Source organism: Hipposideros armiger, unplaced genomic scaffold, assembly GCF_001890085.2.
Source record: "Hipposideros armiger isolate ML-2016 unplaced genomic scaffold, ASM189008v1 scaffold_466, whole genome shotgun sequence".
NCBI lineage: Eukaryota > Metazoa > Chordata > Mammalia > Chiroptera > Hipposideridae > Hipposideros > Hipposideros armiger.
In genome coordinates, this window is record NW_017731816.1 from 792,137 (window position 1) to 808,171 (window position 16,035).

Consider the following 16,035-nt stretch of genomic DNA (forward strand, 5'->3'; position numbering starts at 1 on the left):
GCTAAGGATCAAGTGAAACGGGCTAGGCCTTCCTGGCAGGCACAGGTTGGGGATGGGGATGGGGATGGGGGAGCATGGCTTGGCTGAAAATCCAGATTTTTTTGTAAAGTCTCTCCAAACAGAATAGTATTAAGGACTAGTCTGCAACCTTGGGGACAAACTCAGAATTCGGAGTCTGAAATTAACAATGACTCGTTTTCTAAGCGCCAAGAACAGGCTAGGACCTGGTCAGAGATCTTTACTGGCAAGAGTTCATGAATCCCTCATAACTGGCAAGGGTCCACCATTCTCCCTCTTCTAAGGAAACTGAGGAACAGAGGTGGGGTCACTAGACCAATGGTGGAGCAGAAGCCAGGACTGGAGGCAGCCAGAATCCTGCCCCACTCCCCGCTCCAGTCACTGTCCAGGGCCACTAGTGCCAGCATCTGTGAAGCCCAGGGGCAAAGGTGTGCCTCCCCTCACCAGGGACCCAGGGGAATGCTTCTGTTCAGCTTCGTTTTCACAAGCGCAGAAGAGCCCAAGTTACAGCCTGCTGCAGGGCTGAGCTCCTCTCCCATTCAGACTCTCCTCCTTGCTGACTCACCAATGCCTGCCCTGCACTGGTGATGCAACAGGTCAGGGGAATGGAAGGCCAGCTGCTGAGGCCCAGCGGAAAAAAGGAGGTGAAAGTCCTACCATGGGGGAGCCCCAGCACAGGGCCGGCAGAGGGCTGCTCCTGGGCTCCCTCTGGTGGGCGAGGGGCAGAGGCAGGAAGCCAATAACGAGGAGGAGACAGCAAGGCCAAGTCAACAAAGGTTTATTAAACACCTGCCAAGTTACTGGGAAGAGGCCATGATGCTGGACACACCTGTTGAGAAGAGAAGAGGGGACAAGAATCAATGTGGGAAGAATGGGAAATGAACCTCCAGCCACCAGCCACAGCACCCACAATTCTTTAGAGGCAGAATCACAACCCTCTTCTGGGCCCTAGTCCCCCTCACAAAGGCAGTCTGAAGAAGTAGTTAAAAGCCTGGACTCTGGAACAAGGAGGCCTAGGTTCAAATATCAGCTCTGCCACATACCAGGTACAATCAGTTTCTCCACGTGTATGAAACATCTACCCTATAGGATTCCAGGATTAAATGCCGTGCTCAGAACAATGCCTGGCATTATGCTGAGAGTTATTCATTACTACCATAACAAACAATATGTACTATTTGCAAGACACTCTGCGTGCACGCCTGGTATCTATCTCCTCAAGAACCCTTTGCTCCAGTGAACTCTCACACAGAACCCCAACACAATGGGCACATCTCATTTCAAGTGAGGGTCCACAGTCCCCAAGTATGGAGATGACTGCCCACTCAATCTTGTTCCTCAATTAAGCACCAAATTAACTGGTCTGTACTGAGAAGCTACGCTGTACCAACGTGTGTCTTTAATGGCGCCTACCTTGCAGGGTGATGCGAGGACCAAATGACTTAAATGTAAAGAACTACAGTGTTTGTTATAATTACTGGTGCTGTCTTCCCCACTTTTTAGATGAGAAAACTGAGGCACAGAGCAGGAAAATCACTTGCCCAAAGTCACACAGCTACGAAGCAGAGAACCCAGATCCCCAACCAGCTAACCCGACTCCACAGCCTGCACTTTCTGGCGTTCCTCTGTGTTTTAGCAGATGCCAGGGCTGAGGCTCAGGAACCCCAAGGATAAAGGAGACAACGGGACAGAAATCCTGGGACCACTAAGGGTGTGGGGACACCCCACAAGGCCCCCCCAGACCCCAGAAGTCTTACTGAGTGCTGCAGAGCAGGACACAGGGTGTGAAGTTCTAGAGGAGGACATCCAGCACCCCACCATTCCTCCCTGGGCAACAGCCCGTGACAGAAGAGGTCGCTGGAGTCTGGCAGATGCAAATTTCCCAGCCCTGAACCAGAACATATCCACCAGGGTCCTGGGGGGCCCCAGCCGTGGTCTCTGTGGAAGGACACCCCCTTAGCCCCACAGCCTGAGGCCTTGGGCAACCACTCACTGTCAAAGTCGATCTTCTCCACGATGTTCTTGGGCTTAATGCTCTCTTCCTGGCTACAGATGAAGATCTGGCCTGACTCATCAGCGCTCCAGCCGTACTTGCTCATCCACACCTTTAGCTGGCTGTCTGCAGGTGACACAGGCAGCACAGGGACTTCAGTCACCCTGATCCCACAGTACCAGGGAGCCTGGAAGCCAAAGGCCAGGGCACCCTCTGTGTCCAGCTGCTTCAGAAGCCAGCAGTATCTTCTGTCTGGACAGCAGCAGCAACCAGATTGTGGGTCTCCCTGTGGCAGCCCTGAGCTTCTACAGTTCATTCTCCAAATGGCCGCCAGAGGGAGCCTTTTAGCTTTCTCATCCTTACCATCACAGGGCTTTTTGCTTAGCTTCTTTTATTCTATTTACCTCTTTTCTTTCCCAGTACAAATCTTGCTTGGTTCCTAATAACAGCAGTGTATTTACTTATCTGCTTTCTCCCACCACCTCAATGAAATGGTTTCAAAATCATGGTGTCATCATTACTACTAACAATAAGCCTATGGCAGGTTTGAGATTTCTTTGCAGTTCTTTTTTGCCCTTAGAAAATATGCCACTAAGGACCTAGGGCCAGAGGGTGTACTGTTACTTGAAAGAATTCTTTTCTGTGTAACTATCTGATATGTGCTTTTTTTCTTTTAAGGGATTTTTATTGGGGAATTGGGATGGAAACAGTGCTGGGGAACTAAGGGAAGCGGAACAGACAAGTTGCTGTCCTTTCGTTCTTCAGTCTAGTTGTGGAGGACGTTGCTTCACTGGCCCAAGCTGGCACCATCATTGCGCTCTTCCTGGGTGAGGCAGATCAGTCGCCGGCTTTTGGATGGCCGCTCACGCTGGCTGCTGGCCACACACAGTAGCCCACGGCAACCCACTGCAGCAGGGGCTGCAGCCTACCCCGTTGCCGGTGACTCACGGCAGCCCAGCTCCAGGTGGAGCTGTTGTTCAGCATCTTAGCTGTAGAGGGCAGTGTCACTGGCCCTCATCTGTGGGATCCAAACTGGGGCCCTCTGGCGTCCCAAGCCAGTTCTTAACCAACGCGCCACTTGGCCGGTCCGATAACTGCTTTTTTTAATATTCAACTCTAAGGGTTCCTCCATCCACTTATAACTTAATTTCACTTTTAACAATGTAAAGTATCTGATGTAAAACAGTCTAGTGCCTCACACAGAGTGTCCAAAAGTTAGCTTCTACTAAAAAAAACAAACAAAAATACCCACAAAAACCTATCTGGCTCAAAAGGCAAAACTAAGGTATGCAGAGAAATCTCACCCCTCAACCCACTTTCCTATTCTCATTCCCCAACCTGTGCCCCATTTTCCTTACTTTTTTTTTTTTTATACTCCTTCCTATGTTTCTTTTTGCAAAAACGAGCAAATACACACATACACACATTTTTTTTTTTCTTTTTGGAGGGCTCTTGTAAAAACATAGATCTGATCATGTCCCTCCCTGCTCAGAACCCTTCCATGGCTCCATCTCACTCAAGGTCAAGTCCTCAGGAGGCCTTGCTGTATCTGGGCATCCCCTCCCCCACAAACCCACACACCCAGCTCCAGCCACTGGTTGAATGTGACAGGCCCTCTCCTGCCTGAGGATCCTCACGTTTGCTCTGCCCTCAGGCTGCTCGCCTCATTCCAGTGGGAAAACTTCCCTGCCCAGCTCTACAAGATGTTTTGCATGAATTGCCACTGGACATGTACATCTTAATCTGTTATCTGTTATGCTACCTCCATGAGAACCAATCTGAGCCATTCTGTTTTGTTCAGTGCCGTGTCCCCAGGGCCTAGAACAGTATCTGGCACAGAGTAGGCATTCAATAATTTACAAAATAAGTGAATGAATGTCATAGATCTCCACCAAGGAAGGGAATGTCTTATACTGATTCCTTGTTTCCTCCCTGGGCTGAGACTTCAATAATGACCAGGTGAACAGGGATGGGTCCATCGAAGGTGCTGGCTGAGGCCCACTACCCTGACTACCCTCAACCACCTAGACTGGCATTGGGGACCCAGAGAGAGGCTTACCTGTCAGGTCCCCGAGCATCTCGGCCAGCAGCCAGCGATCGATGTGCTGATAAGTGATGCCCACGACATGGCAGATAACTGTGGAGATCAGGGACAAAATTGGTCAAGAGCCGCTCCCCAGGACCCTGCTGCCATTCTCTACCCTTTCCCCCGCAGGGGAGCCCAGGCTCAGAGACGGACTTACATTTCCGGACAGAATCTTCAAAACCAGTTATACCTTCCAAGAGGTCCATGTTTTCATCCAGGGCTTGCTATGAAAGGAATGACAATGTTGACAATATGTTAATAATAATATCAAGAATGCTGATATTAATAGAAGCTAACGCTTGAACATTCACCCCACAGGCCATCCATTCTTCTGTGTGCTACCCTATGGTGTAAGTTACTGTTCTCGTGCCCATTATAGAGATGAAGAAACCAAGGCTCAGGACAGCTAAGTGATTTGCCTCAAAAAAAGAGCTGGGGTTTGAATCTGGAAGGCAGACCCCAGTCCCAAAACAGGGGACAGACATCGATTAGTTAACTGCACTCAATCACCTCCCCTTGGTTCCTGTCTCACTCGGAGAAAAGGCCTACCATGTCCTACCATGGCCCACGAAGCCCCACAGGACCTATCTGTTACCTCTGTGCCCTCGCCTCCTCCCACTCGTCCCCTCACTCCAGCCGCAGGGCCCTCCTTGTTGTTCCTCCATCACACCAGCCACCCGCCCACCTCAGGGCCTTTGCGCTGGCTGTTCGTGCCTGTAATGTGCCTGTAACTCCCCCACGGCTAGCACCCTCACCTCTTCAGGTTTCTGCTCAAATGTCATCATCTCAGCAAGGGCTCCCTCCAACATTAGTGAAGGAGACGAAGAAGCTACAAGGACACTGAGAAGGAACAGCCACTGAGGTGGGAGGAAAGCCAGGAGAGTAGTCCTGGGAGCCGAGTGATGGGAGGGTGTGAGGGAGCAGTGGGTGACCGCCTGTCAGAGGCGGAGGCGCTGGCAGAACAGGTAAGATGGGGCCTGAGGGCTGCCTACTGGATCTAGCAACAGGGAAGTCACTGTTGATCTCAACAAGAGCAGTTTCATGGGAGTGTTTGTGTTGGGGACCAGGTGGAGGGTGGGGCAGAGGGTGGGTCACAACAGCCTGAGTGGAGTGAGTTCAAATGAGCAGGGGGGAGTGAGTACAGGCAGCCTGTCCAGAAGCAAGGTGACCCACAGTCCTGACGTGCCTGAGGTTGAGGGGTTTCCTGGGACGTGATACTTCCAGTTTTAAAACCAGGCAAGACCTAGGCAAACTGAGGCAGTGGGTACCCTGGCCAAGAGCGTGGCTGTAAAGCGGAGCAGAGAAAAGGGGCAGGAGGCAGAGCTGGTGGGAATGTGGAGGTCAGGGAGAGCGCTCTTTCTCAGGCTAGAACAAACTCCAGGGCAGACATGTTCTGTGGTGACAGAAATAATCCAGGAAGGCCACATTTGTTGTTACAAGACAGTAGGGAGAAAAGCAGTTGTGATGCCACTGGTGCGAGGGAAGGGGGTCAGTACACCAGAGGCGGGGCGCCTGAGAGGGGAGGAGGGACCACGCGTCCACTAAAACAGAATAGTGCTCAGTCATCTGCAATGGATGTGTGGGCTGGACCAGAGACATGTGAGAGTTCTGCTTTGGCTGTTCTATTTTCCCACAAAACAAGAAGCCAGATCATAAGTTGAGGTGAGAAGGAAGGGGGCGGGGGAGAAGGTGTGAAGAGCTGGCCAGGAGAGCGGGGAGGGAATAAACTGGAGAGGGAAGCAACAGCGTAGGCCAGGGGGGGCCGAGGGCCATGGGTGTCATGGCTCCAGATGGCCTTTCCTCCAGCGTCACTGATCTTCTCAGATACAGCCGTGTGTGTGTGTGTGTGTGTGTGTGTGTGTGTATAGGGGGGAGCCCCACCTAATTTATGCTAAAGGAGAAAGCAGAACAGAGGACTGGAGCTGCTGGTAAGCCCAAGAATGTCGGGTTGGAGACCTCACCGGGTAAACTGGGAAGCTAGGAGGAAGTGGTCAGGGGGTGGAAACATTTGACATTCAGAGCCACAGAAGGGGGCAATTATTGCTAAAGACAAGTCTAAAGCAGTGGCTCCCGCTTGGGAAGCTGCAGAAGTGGAGGACCAGGCGCCAGTTAGAGCAAGAAAAGGAGAGTTGTTCAGGCGATGGAGGATTTTGCTGGAAGGACAAGTGAGCCATGTGGGCAGACGACAACTTAGGAGTCCTGGCTCTGTGACAGGATGAGAATTCCATGAGATCACGCTCACAAAGCCCCAAGCATGGGGCCCATCGCCACAAATGGCAAAGCCCTGGGCCAACTGGGACAGCCGGTCCCCTGGCCAGCGGCCAATCAATGTGCTTGGTCCTTACTTTTAGCAGTCTGCTCCCCGTGGCTCAGTTCACCCACCCTGGCCCTGGACCCAAAGGAAGTTACCCAGAAGGCCTGGAAGTGGCAGGTCTCCAGCAGGTCTCCAAGGTACAGAATCTGTCGGATCGGTCGTTCTTCTTGCTGGAGGAAGACATGCTAAGGACAGATGGCTGCGGAAGCTGAGTCCTAGACAAGACCTCCCCTCCCACCTCTTTCTATTCACTGCAGCATGAGTTGTAATGGCAAAAGTTGACAGACAACCTAATAATCCAATGATGGGGACAATTACATTAATAATGGCCCATCCACAGAGATTGAGCCAACTTGTATAGAACTGATATAGTGACAAGACACCCTGTGATATGAAAAAAGCAAGACACAGAACAATGTGCATAACAGCCTACCATGTGGGTGAGGGACATATGTGTATATAAACACACACAGCTGTACCTATGTGTCTATAGGCTATCTGTGGAAAGGTCCCCAAGAGTTGTAAACAACTGTTGCCTCCTGGGAGGGGAGCAGGGTGGCTCTGGGATACGAGAAGGAGGAAGCTTTGTTTTTTTCACTGTATACTTCTTTGCTTTTTTTTTTTTAGCTGAGCCATCCTGCCACCTGTTGGAAGCTCAGCGGCAGCTCAGCTCAGGCTGGGAATTGAACCTGCAACCCTATTGCTTAGAGCTCGCACTCTTGAGCAAGCTTTTAACCAACTGAGCCACTCGGCCGGCCCTACTTCTTTGTACTTTTAACAGCATATCATAACGCCTATTTTTTTTAAAGCCACCAGAACAGACCCCTGGAAAAGGGGGACAATCTCTCAGAAGGCAGGCACTCGCATGGACACTCCTGGCAGAGCAGGTGCGGTGAGTAAGCTGCCATTTCTCAGCTTAGCCACTAATGGGCAGGTATGTGCGATACCCTTAGGACTGTGAGCTCTACAAGCAAATGGCCCAGCATGGGGGACTCGGCCGAGTTTCTCAAGTGATCAAAACAGCGGGTGGGGTGGTGGGGTGGGAATCAGTTCACTGATTTTCCCATTAAAGACCAGCACTGTGCCACATAAGCACTGAGACTACATATAATGAAGTTTAGCTGACAATTCATCTTTTCATGGCTCCTGCTTGGTGACCCCTCCTGCCACTCCTGGTTGTCTTTACTCAGATAGGAACCCTCATGGGAATCTTTCTAAAGCCTAAGTCTACCTCCATGACTCTGCAGCTTCAAAGCCTTCTATGGCTTCCCAGGGCCCTTTCTAAGTCTGACCAAATTCTACTTGGAAATCTGCGACACGGCTTATGCCAAACTACNACCAGAGCAGGAAGCCCCATCGCTCACATTAGTCCCCACCGGCTACTGGCAAGGTACCAGCCCCTAATGGCATGCACCACAGACCCCTGTAATCCCCCCCTTTTCTGCCTACCTTCCATTCACGCCTACCATCTTCTGCAGGAAGAACATGGTCTCCACCAAAATTCAGGACACCAAAGGCTGCCGGGCATGCTGTGTGGGTGAGAGAGAACCCCCAGGGTGTGCAGAGAAGGGGCTGAGCCAGGGGCTGGACTTGGGCTGCATCCATCCAAGAGGGTTGCAGAGTTAAGGCAGGGCGTCCTGAGCCCCGGGAAAGATGTGTGGCCTTTTGGGAGGCTAGAAAGGGAAGAGAGGATTGACTCTAACCCATCCTTATCCATCTCTGCAGCGGAGGGCGCGAGCTCCGGGGGCCCATTCCTGTGCGGGGCTTTGGAGACGTCTGTGGTCCTGCTTCAGTGGTACCAGCCCATGAACAAGTTTCTTCTTGTCCGGGTAGGGAGCCTGTTGAGGCTGGCTTCTGTGGAGAGCTCCAAGAAACCCCTCTTCCACTCGAGGCCCCGCCCCAATCTCACCCAAGGTTCCTCCCACCTGCTGTTGGCACTAGAGGCTCCACCTTCTGAGGGCTTCCCAATCCTTGAGCTCCGCCCCTCACCCCTGGCCTAATTATTCTTCAGGCCCTATGCCCCCACCCCAAACCCCCACTCCTGTCTCTAAGGAGAACCCACTCAGGTCCTTTGAGTCCCTGAGGAGACTTTGCTACTTTTGAGGCCACGCCCCCAGAGGGGCCCTGCCTATCAGTTACCAGGGCAGCATGCCCCCAAACGGAAGCCATGCCCACTCTGGGGAAACACAGGTCCATTTCTAAAGCGGCACCACCTCCAGCGGTTCTCAACCTTCCTAATGCCTCGACCCCTTAATACAGTTCCTCATGTTGTGGTGACCCCCAACCGTAAAATTATTTTTGTTGCTACTCTATAACTATAATTTTGCTACTGTTATGAATGGTAATGTAAGTATCTCTTTGTTTTCCTATGGTCTTAGGCGACCCCTGTGAAAGGGTCGTTCAACCCCCAAAGGTGTCATGACCCACAGGTTGAGAACCGCTGAACCCTCTGAGGCTTAACCCCCTGACGCTTCTAGGTGGCACCTCCTAAGACTGAGGGCCCAAAAAATACTTGGGAAGCCCCATGCCCACTCTTCCAAGGCAACGCTCACAGGCCCCGCCCCAAGCCTCTGAGTGCGCCCCTCCCCGTGCGCCCCGCAGCAGGTGCTGTTCCCTCTACCCACGCCTCTGCCTGTGTTCGCGCTGCTGACCGGGCCAGGCTCAGAGCTGCCCGCGGTGTGCATNCCCCCCCTCCATCACCCTCCAAACAGTGACCTTTGGGGTGAAGCCCCAGAAGGGAGGGGGATGTGAGAGGGTCCCAGTCCTTGGCATTGGCTCAAGGATGCTGAGGAGGAATTCAGGAGAATGGAGCCTGTCTGACTGCCAACTTCCCCTTTATAAGGCTCGAGACAAGGTGAAAGGGGACCTGGTGGCATTGAAGATGGTGAAGATGGAGCCTGGTGAGGAGAGGACCCAGGAACTCCTTCCCCACACCCGCACCTCTACCTCCTGGGACACTGGGATTGTCCCCATACTCCCTCCCTGCAGTGGCCTTTTCTCTCCTGCCCCTCCTTGCAGACGACGATGTTTCCACACTTCAGAAGGAAATCCACATTTTGAAAACTTGCCGGCACGCCAACATCGTGGCCTACCATGGGAGTTATCTCTGGTGATAAGCCTCAGACCTGCCCTAGGACCCAGCCCAGCCCTTACCCCAGAACTCCCATTTCTGACCAGAGTACTCCCTAACCTGACCTCCAATCCTGGGCCCCCAGTTTAACTGGGGCATCCCTAACTTGATCCCCAGTCCAAACTCCCACTTTTCTGACCAGAATACCCCCTAATATAACCCCCAACTCAGAACCCCCATTTTTTACCACGGGTCCCCAAAATTGATATCTTTATAGTAACCAAATCTGAAACTAAGTTTCCTAAAACTAATCTTTCATCATCCTGCCGTTCAGGTCCCCCAGTTTCCCTCTCTGCTCTTTCCATATGAACCCCTAAATTCCCTGACCCCCAATTTAATATCCCAGGTGCCCCAATAATGACCTCTGTACCCCAAACCTGGCACCTTGGGCCTCTGTGTCCCCTCCGAACTTCTGCAACCTGTGAGATCTCTGCCCTATTTCCTAGGTTATCGTGGGACAGTAGAGGGTGCCCTGGGTTAGGAGCCCAAAGACCTGGGTTCAAACCCAGTTGATCTTGAACATACATTTCCCCTTTGAGCCTCAACTTCCCCATCTGTAAAATGGAAGTGGGATAATCTCACTCTGGTGGGCAAGGGGAGATAGATGACAGCTGTTACATTAAAGTTCAGAACAAGACAGTGAGCCAGGGACTGTCCTATAACAATTTATTACTATTATTGTTATTACTACTCTTGAACTTTTGTAGGTTGCAGAAGCTCTGGATCTGCATGGAATTCTGTGGGGCTGGTTCTCTCCAGGACATCTACCAAGGTGAGAGGAAGGGCAAGGGGATCCAGGCAGCTTCTACCCCTCCGATCCACCTCTCCTGGTCTCTGTGATTGTGTCTCCTGAGACCATTTTTCTGGTCCGTATTTCATACAGTGAGCCCCTCCTCTGGGCCTGGGTCTGGCCTGGGTGATGCTGGGGATACTGTGGGACTGAGTGGGCCCTGGGACCTGACAGTCCAGCCCAATCTTTCTGCATGCAACAATCCCCTCTACCCATCCCCATCTTCCTCTATGTCTGCATTTTTTCACCGTCTATTCGTGTGTTTGATATTTTTGCATTTTTGGCTATAGTAGATGCCCACATTTTCATTGAATGAGTGAATGAATATCTGATTCCCTCTCTTAGCCTGCTTTTCATGCTCTTGGAGAATTCGATGGTGGGGATGGAGTGGACCCCTGATCACCTCTCAATTTCTGATGCCTGCCTCTGTCTTTGGCCATCTCCCTGTCTCCCTCCAGCCCAACACTTCAAATGTCAGAAAAGAAAGGATTTTATTAAGAAGTCCTCAGGGGGGAAACTGAGGCCCACAGAGAGGAAGTAACTCACACAGCCAGACTCTCAGACCTGGTCTCTGACCACCTCTCTCTGTCATTCCCTCTCCATCCTCTGTATGTCTTTCAATATGTCTGCCTTCCTACTTTTTGGTCTCTTACCATCTCTTTCTCTGTCTCAGTTTGGATCTGGTCCCACTTCTCAGGCTGTCTGTCTCTGGGTATCTCTGCCTTGCTTCGTTTTGCAGAGTCCCATCACCCCCTGCATAGAGCCCTCCCATGGCTTCCATTTCCCTCTAAAGAAAAGCCCTCATCTTGGCCCATGAGTCTGAGCACTGCCGCACCCCAAGCTAAACAACCCCATCTCCTGCCCTGCCTCCACCCAATGTGCTGCTTTCAAAACCCACCAGGCACCTTCCCACCTCCCAGCCTCTGGACAGGATCTTGTCCCTCCTCTGAGTGGGACTGCTCACATCTTCATCCTGTCACTTACTCTGAACGCAGAGTAGCCTTCACTGACCAGCCTGTGTAAAATGTCATAGCCTTCCCACATATGTTTCCTGTCCTCCTTTCTTACTTTGTTTTTCTTATTACGAGCATCTCATGTACTGCATATTTTATTTTTTCTGGTTTACTGTTGGTTTCCCCCCACTGGAATGTTCTCTCCATGAGGGCAGGGATCTGTTGCTCTCATCCAGTGCCTACCACAGTGCCTGGCACACAGTAGATACACAGTAAATATCTGTTGAATGAATTTCTGTCTCCCTCTGGCCTCTGGTTCCCTGCTGATTCTTTCTGTTGCTCAACACCCCTCCATCTCCCCATCTACTTGTCCCATCCTTTATGCCCCTCTGCATGTGGCACCGTCTCAGCTGGTCTGGGTGGGGACCCAGGGCTCCCAGGGCCAGGTTTCCTGGTTCCCAGCCAACGCTGTTCTGGGGTGACCTTTGCAGTGACAGGCTCCCTGTCAGAGCTCCAGATAAGCTATGTCTGCCGAGAAGTGCTCCAGGTGAGTGGAGGTCTGGTTGGCCTGGGTGGGGGNGTCTCTTTGAACACACTTATCCCATCCTTCCTGCCACTTTCTGAAGCAGTTCTGGAAGACCTCTTTCGTGTTTTTAGTTGTGCTGTCGTGGCTGCCTCGATGTCCTGAATTGATTCAAAACGTTTACCTTTCATGGTCATTTTGACTTTAGGGAAGAGCCAGAAGTCGCACGGTGCCAGATCCAGTGAATAAGGCAGATGAGGACACACCGTAATGTTTTTGACAGAAATTGCTGTACCAGCAGTGATGTGTAACATGCAGCCTTCTTCATTGTGATCACAAAATACAGTGAATACTGCTGCCGAGTGCCACCCAATGTAAAGGCAGGGATCTCCAATACGGGAAGCAGTGCGTTGAACCTTAGTGTGTGTCAAGTTTCAACTTGTTCAGTGCAGTCAGTCAGGTGTGAGCTATGGTTGAGAGGTATGTTTTAAAGTGTGCCGTAAATATCCTCCATCATAACAATGCTCTGTGTCACACATCACTTCTGCTATACAGCAATTTCTGTCAAATAAAAACATTACGGTGTATCCTCATCCACCTTATTCACTGGCTCTGTCACCATGTGACTTCTGGCTCTTCCCCAAAGTCAAAGTGATTCAGGACATTAAGGCAGCCATGATAGCACAACTAAAGACACTCAAGAAAGAGGTCTGACTTCCACAACTGCTTCAGAAAGCGGCAAGAACGATGGGATAAGTGTGTTCGAAGCAAGGGGGAGTATTTTGAGGTGGATTAATGGCAATGTGTCTTTTACTAATAAATTTTTAAAAATGTAAACATTCACCGTATTGTTTGATCACACTTCGTACATAGTACACATTAGCAACATCACATTTTGGGGGGAATATTTTTGATCTTCAGTTAGTTGAATCCACAGATGCGGAACCCGTGGATATGGAGGGCCGACTATATGTGTTTTATGTACTAGCCTGTATTTGTGTTTTGTAATTAATTTTTAAAAAACCACCCCTCCTCCTGCCCTTCCGTCCTTGACTTCCTAGTCTTGCATACCAAAAGAAGGCACATCCTGCAAGCTATCCCCAACTCTGGCCCCACCTGGTGTTGGGAGTGGTATCCTGCTAGCCCCTGGCATGAGGATGGAGTTGGAGGCAAACACTCACAGCTTTAGAACAGCCAGGTTGGCTTCCAGATCATAGGCATTCTCCTTGGCCTGTGTCTCCACATAGCGTTCCAGGGTGGCAAGATTCTCAGGATTGTACCTAGAGGAGAGTCAAGATGGGTGAGCAGAGAGGAGACAGGAGAGGAGACCAGTCACTTTACCAGGGCTGGAGGGGGGGAGGAGGGGACAGTAACCTGCTCCTCCCCCCTTGCTTTTAAATTTGGCACTAGTCACTTGCTCTACCTAAGTCTTGAATCAGCTCTACAAACTCTAATAAAATTTATCCACGTCCCAGACCTGAGCCTAAGCTCTAAACTCCATCAAAGCCTTGGATCTGATGCCTAGGATGCCTCCCCAGACTCTCAGACAATCAGTCATTGCAGCCTGTATACCTGGCCTCCTGGAAATCCTTACCCTCCACCCCTTCCTCCTCTCCCCAGGTCCCCACCCTGGTCTAGCCCCATCCTCTCCTCCCTAGCTTCCCCCATCAGAGCCCTGACTGTTCCCAGCTATCAATGTCTATTGTCAGTTTGTCTGGACTCTGAACTGAGAACTCCATGAAAGCATGGCCTGCAGCTGTCTTGGTCACCTCTGATCCCCAGCATTGCCCAGCACTGACAGATTTTAGTGAACACGTGTTGATGAATGACATGAGGGGGAAAGAAGAGATGAAGAGGCACAATGAGAGGCTGAGAAGCAGACAAAGAGGAAACTGAGGAGCTGAATGGCCTTAAGGCAATTAAAGAGGAAGGCTAAGTGGTAGGCAAGGCTAGGTATTTGCAATGCTGTTTCTTTAAACGTCTCCTCCAGGATGATGGGGAAATGCCATCCCAGAGCAAGCCCAGCATTCTGACTACCCCTTGCTGTCTCCAGAAATTCTTTCCTCCACCCCGTTTGGCCAGAAGCGCTCCCTCCGACCGGGCTCAGACCTGTCGATACCCTTGAGCAACTTGCCCACGTTGGCTCGCATCTGTTCAAACATCGCCATGACTGCCGTCGCTTTCCACACCCGGGCTGGAGCCGAATTCCCTGCCGGTGCACCTTCTTCGAGGACCGGAAAAGGAAGAGGCAGCGGAAACGGAAACTACGTCGTTGTTTTCTCTCCAGCCCCAGGGGCGGTGAAGGGGGAGGCTTTTGCGGCGGCTGCCACGTGACTTCTCCCCTACCGGCGCAATTGGCGCGTGCGCATACGCTCCACCTGCGTTGGACCAAGAGCGTAAAAAAAAGTTTAGTTCAGCCCAGTGCGCCGGCGCCTTCGCTGGGCGAGGAGGCGGGGTTCAGCTTTTCCCGGGCTTTGTTCCCGGCTCTCCCGGACTTGTGTTCGCACTCTCGGGAAGATGGGCCTCTGACCGCGTGCGCGCACGTCGCTCTTCGCGCGGCCGTGAACTCACAAAACTGTGCGGGATTGCACGTAGTAGCCCTCCCTTTGAGCCATGGCCAAGTCCCAAGGGAGGTGCTCTCCGAGGGCCCCTTTCCCCCCCGGCCTGAACCCCTGAGGCAGTTTCAAGTCCTGAAACTAGTCCCTATGCTCCACCCTAACACCAGGGGTTGGAGGCCCACAAAGCTGTTGTGCTCTGCCCAGCAAGGGCGGGGCTGAGGAACTCTTAGACCCCGCAGGATTGCACCCAGTCCTCATAGACTCCAGTCTTGTGGGTGAGGGCGAGCATCCCATGTATGCCGTCATAAATTATGTGGGTACAGAGTCTGCACACTGCAGGCGTGAATGCACAAGCATGTGTCCTGCTCTGGGTACATACACGTGTGTATACGAGTATCCAGGCATGTGCACGTCGACTGGTTTGCGCGCTGCACGGGGGTATCACTAAGTGCGTGTATATGGCGCAGATGAACAGCAATGTACATTGCATGGTTATCCCTGTGCAGACCTGCCATCTCTAGGTTGTGGCCAAACCCTCAAAGCACTCAGCAGAGGTTCTACTGTGGTTTTTAGCCACCTCCCAGAGCGGGGGAGGGGGTGCTGAGGCACCCACCAGATCACATTTAATATAGTTTGCATCTGGTTTACATTCAGCCCAGGGCCCTGAAGGTGGAGGGGGTCCCCTGGGTCCCAAGGCAAGCTGCCCCTCACAGGCTCTCAGGGCCCAGGGGATAGGGGGTGGAGCCGGCTGCAGCCGGGCTGGGGCAGGAAGCGAGAGTGGGGAAGGGGGAGGCCACAGCCGGTGGAGGCAAGGCGGGTGCAAGTGCAAGGCAAGGCGGGTGCAGGGCGTGTGGGGAGGGAGGGAGGTGCCTGCACTTGAGCCCTGAGGCCCTGCTGGCCCCTGGGCGCAGGCCCAGCTCCAGCCCCCAGGAATGGACCTCGTGGACCCGGACATCTTTAATAGGGATCCCCGGGACCACTATGACCTGCTGCAGCGACTGGGTGGCGGCACTTATGGGGAAGTCTTCAAGGTGAGGACACCCCCCCCTCCATCACCCTCCAAACAGTGACCTTTGGGGTGAAGCCCCAGAAGGGAGGGGGATGTGAGAGGGTCCCAGTCCTTGGCATTGGCTCAAGGATGCTGAGGAGGAATTCAGGAGAATGGAGCCTGTCTGACTGCCAACTTCCCCTTTATAAGGCTCGAGACAAGGTGAAAGGGGACCTGGTGGCATTGAAGATGGTGAAGATGGAGCCTGGTGAGGAGAGGACCCAGGAACTCCTTCCCCACACCCGCACCTCTACCTCCTGGGACACTGGGATTGTCCCCATACTCCCTCCCTGCAGTGGCCTTTTCTCTCCTGCCCCTCCTTGCAGACGACGATGTTTCCACACTTCAGAAGGAAATCCACATTTTGAAAACTTGCCGGCACGCCAACATCGTGGCCTACCATGGGAGTTATCTCTGGTGATAAGCCTCAGACCTGCCCTAGGACCCAGCCCAGCCCTTACCCCAGAACTCCCATTTCTGACCAGAGTACTCCCTAACCTGACCTCCAATCCTGGGCCCCCAGTTTAACTGGGGCATCCCTAACTTGATCCCCAGTCCAAACTCCCACTTTTCTGACCAGAATACCCCCTAATATAACCCCCAACTCAGAACCCCCATTTTT

General features: G+C 52.2%; 2 protein-coding genes across 2 annotated transcripts in view; one reads left to right on the forward strand and one right to left on the reverse strand.

The window, feature by feature from the left end:
- Nucleotides 1–779: 779 nt before the first annotated feature.
- EIF3K (eukaryotic translation initiation factor 3 subunit K) overlaps nucleotides 780–16,035 on the reverse strand; it is a 25,897-nt gene continuing 10,641 nt past the window's right edge. The window contains exons 2-6 of the mRNA XM_019666321.1: nucleotides 6,507–6,581; nucleotides 4,255–4,321; nucleotides 4,071–4,148; nucleotides 2,012–2,137; nucleotides 780–847 (exon numbers count right to left, since the gene is read on the reverse strand). Coding sequence (XP_019521866.1) covers nucleotides 816–847; nucleotides 2,012–2,137; nucleotides 4,071–4,148; nucleotides 4,255–4,321; nucleotides 6,507–6,581 — 378 coding nt within the window. The 3' untranslated portion in view covers nucleotides 780–815. The remainder of the gene's footprint in view (nucleotides 848–2,011; nucleotides 2,138–4,070; nucleotides 4,149–4,254; nucleotides 4,322–6,506; nucleotides 6,582–16,035) is intronic.
- Nucleotides 14,278–16,009, forward strand: LOC109395383 (mitogen-activated protein kinase kinase kinase kinase 1). Its single transcript, XM_019666322.1, has 4 exons — nucleotides 14,278–14,678; nucleotides 15,277–15,396; nucleotides 15,564–15,621; nucleotides 15,740–16,009. The coding sequence occupies exons 1-4, from the start codon at nucleotides 14,658–14,660 to the stop codon at nucleotides 15,832–15,834; spliced, it is 294 nt and encodes a 97-aa protein (XP_019521867.1). The 5' UTR covers nucleotides 14,278–14,657; the 3' UTR covers nucleotides 15,835–16,009.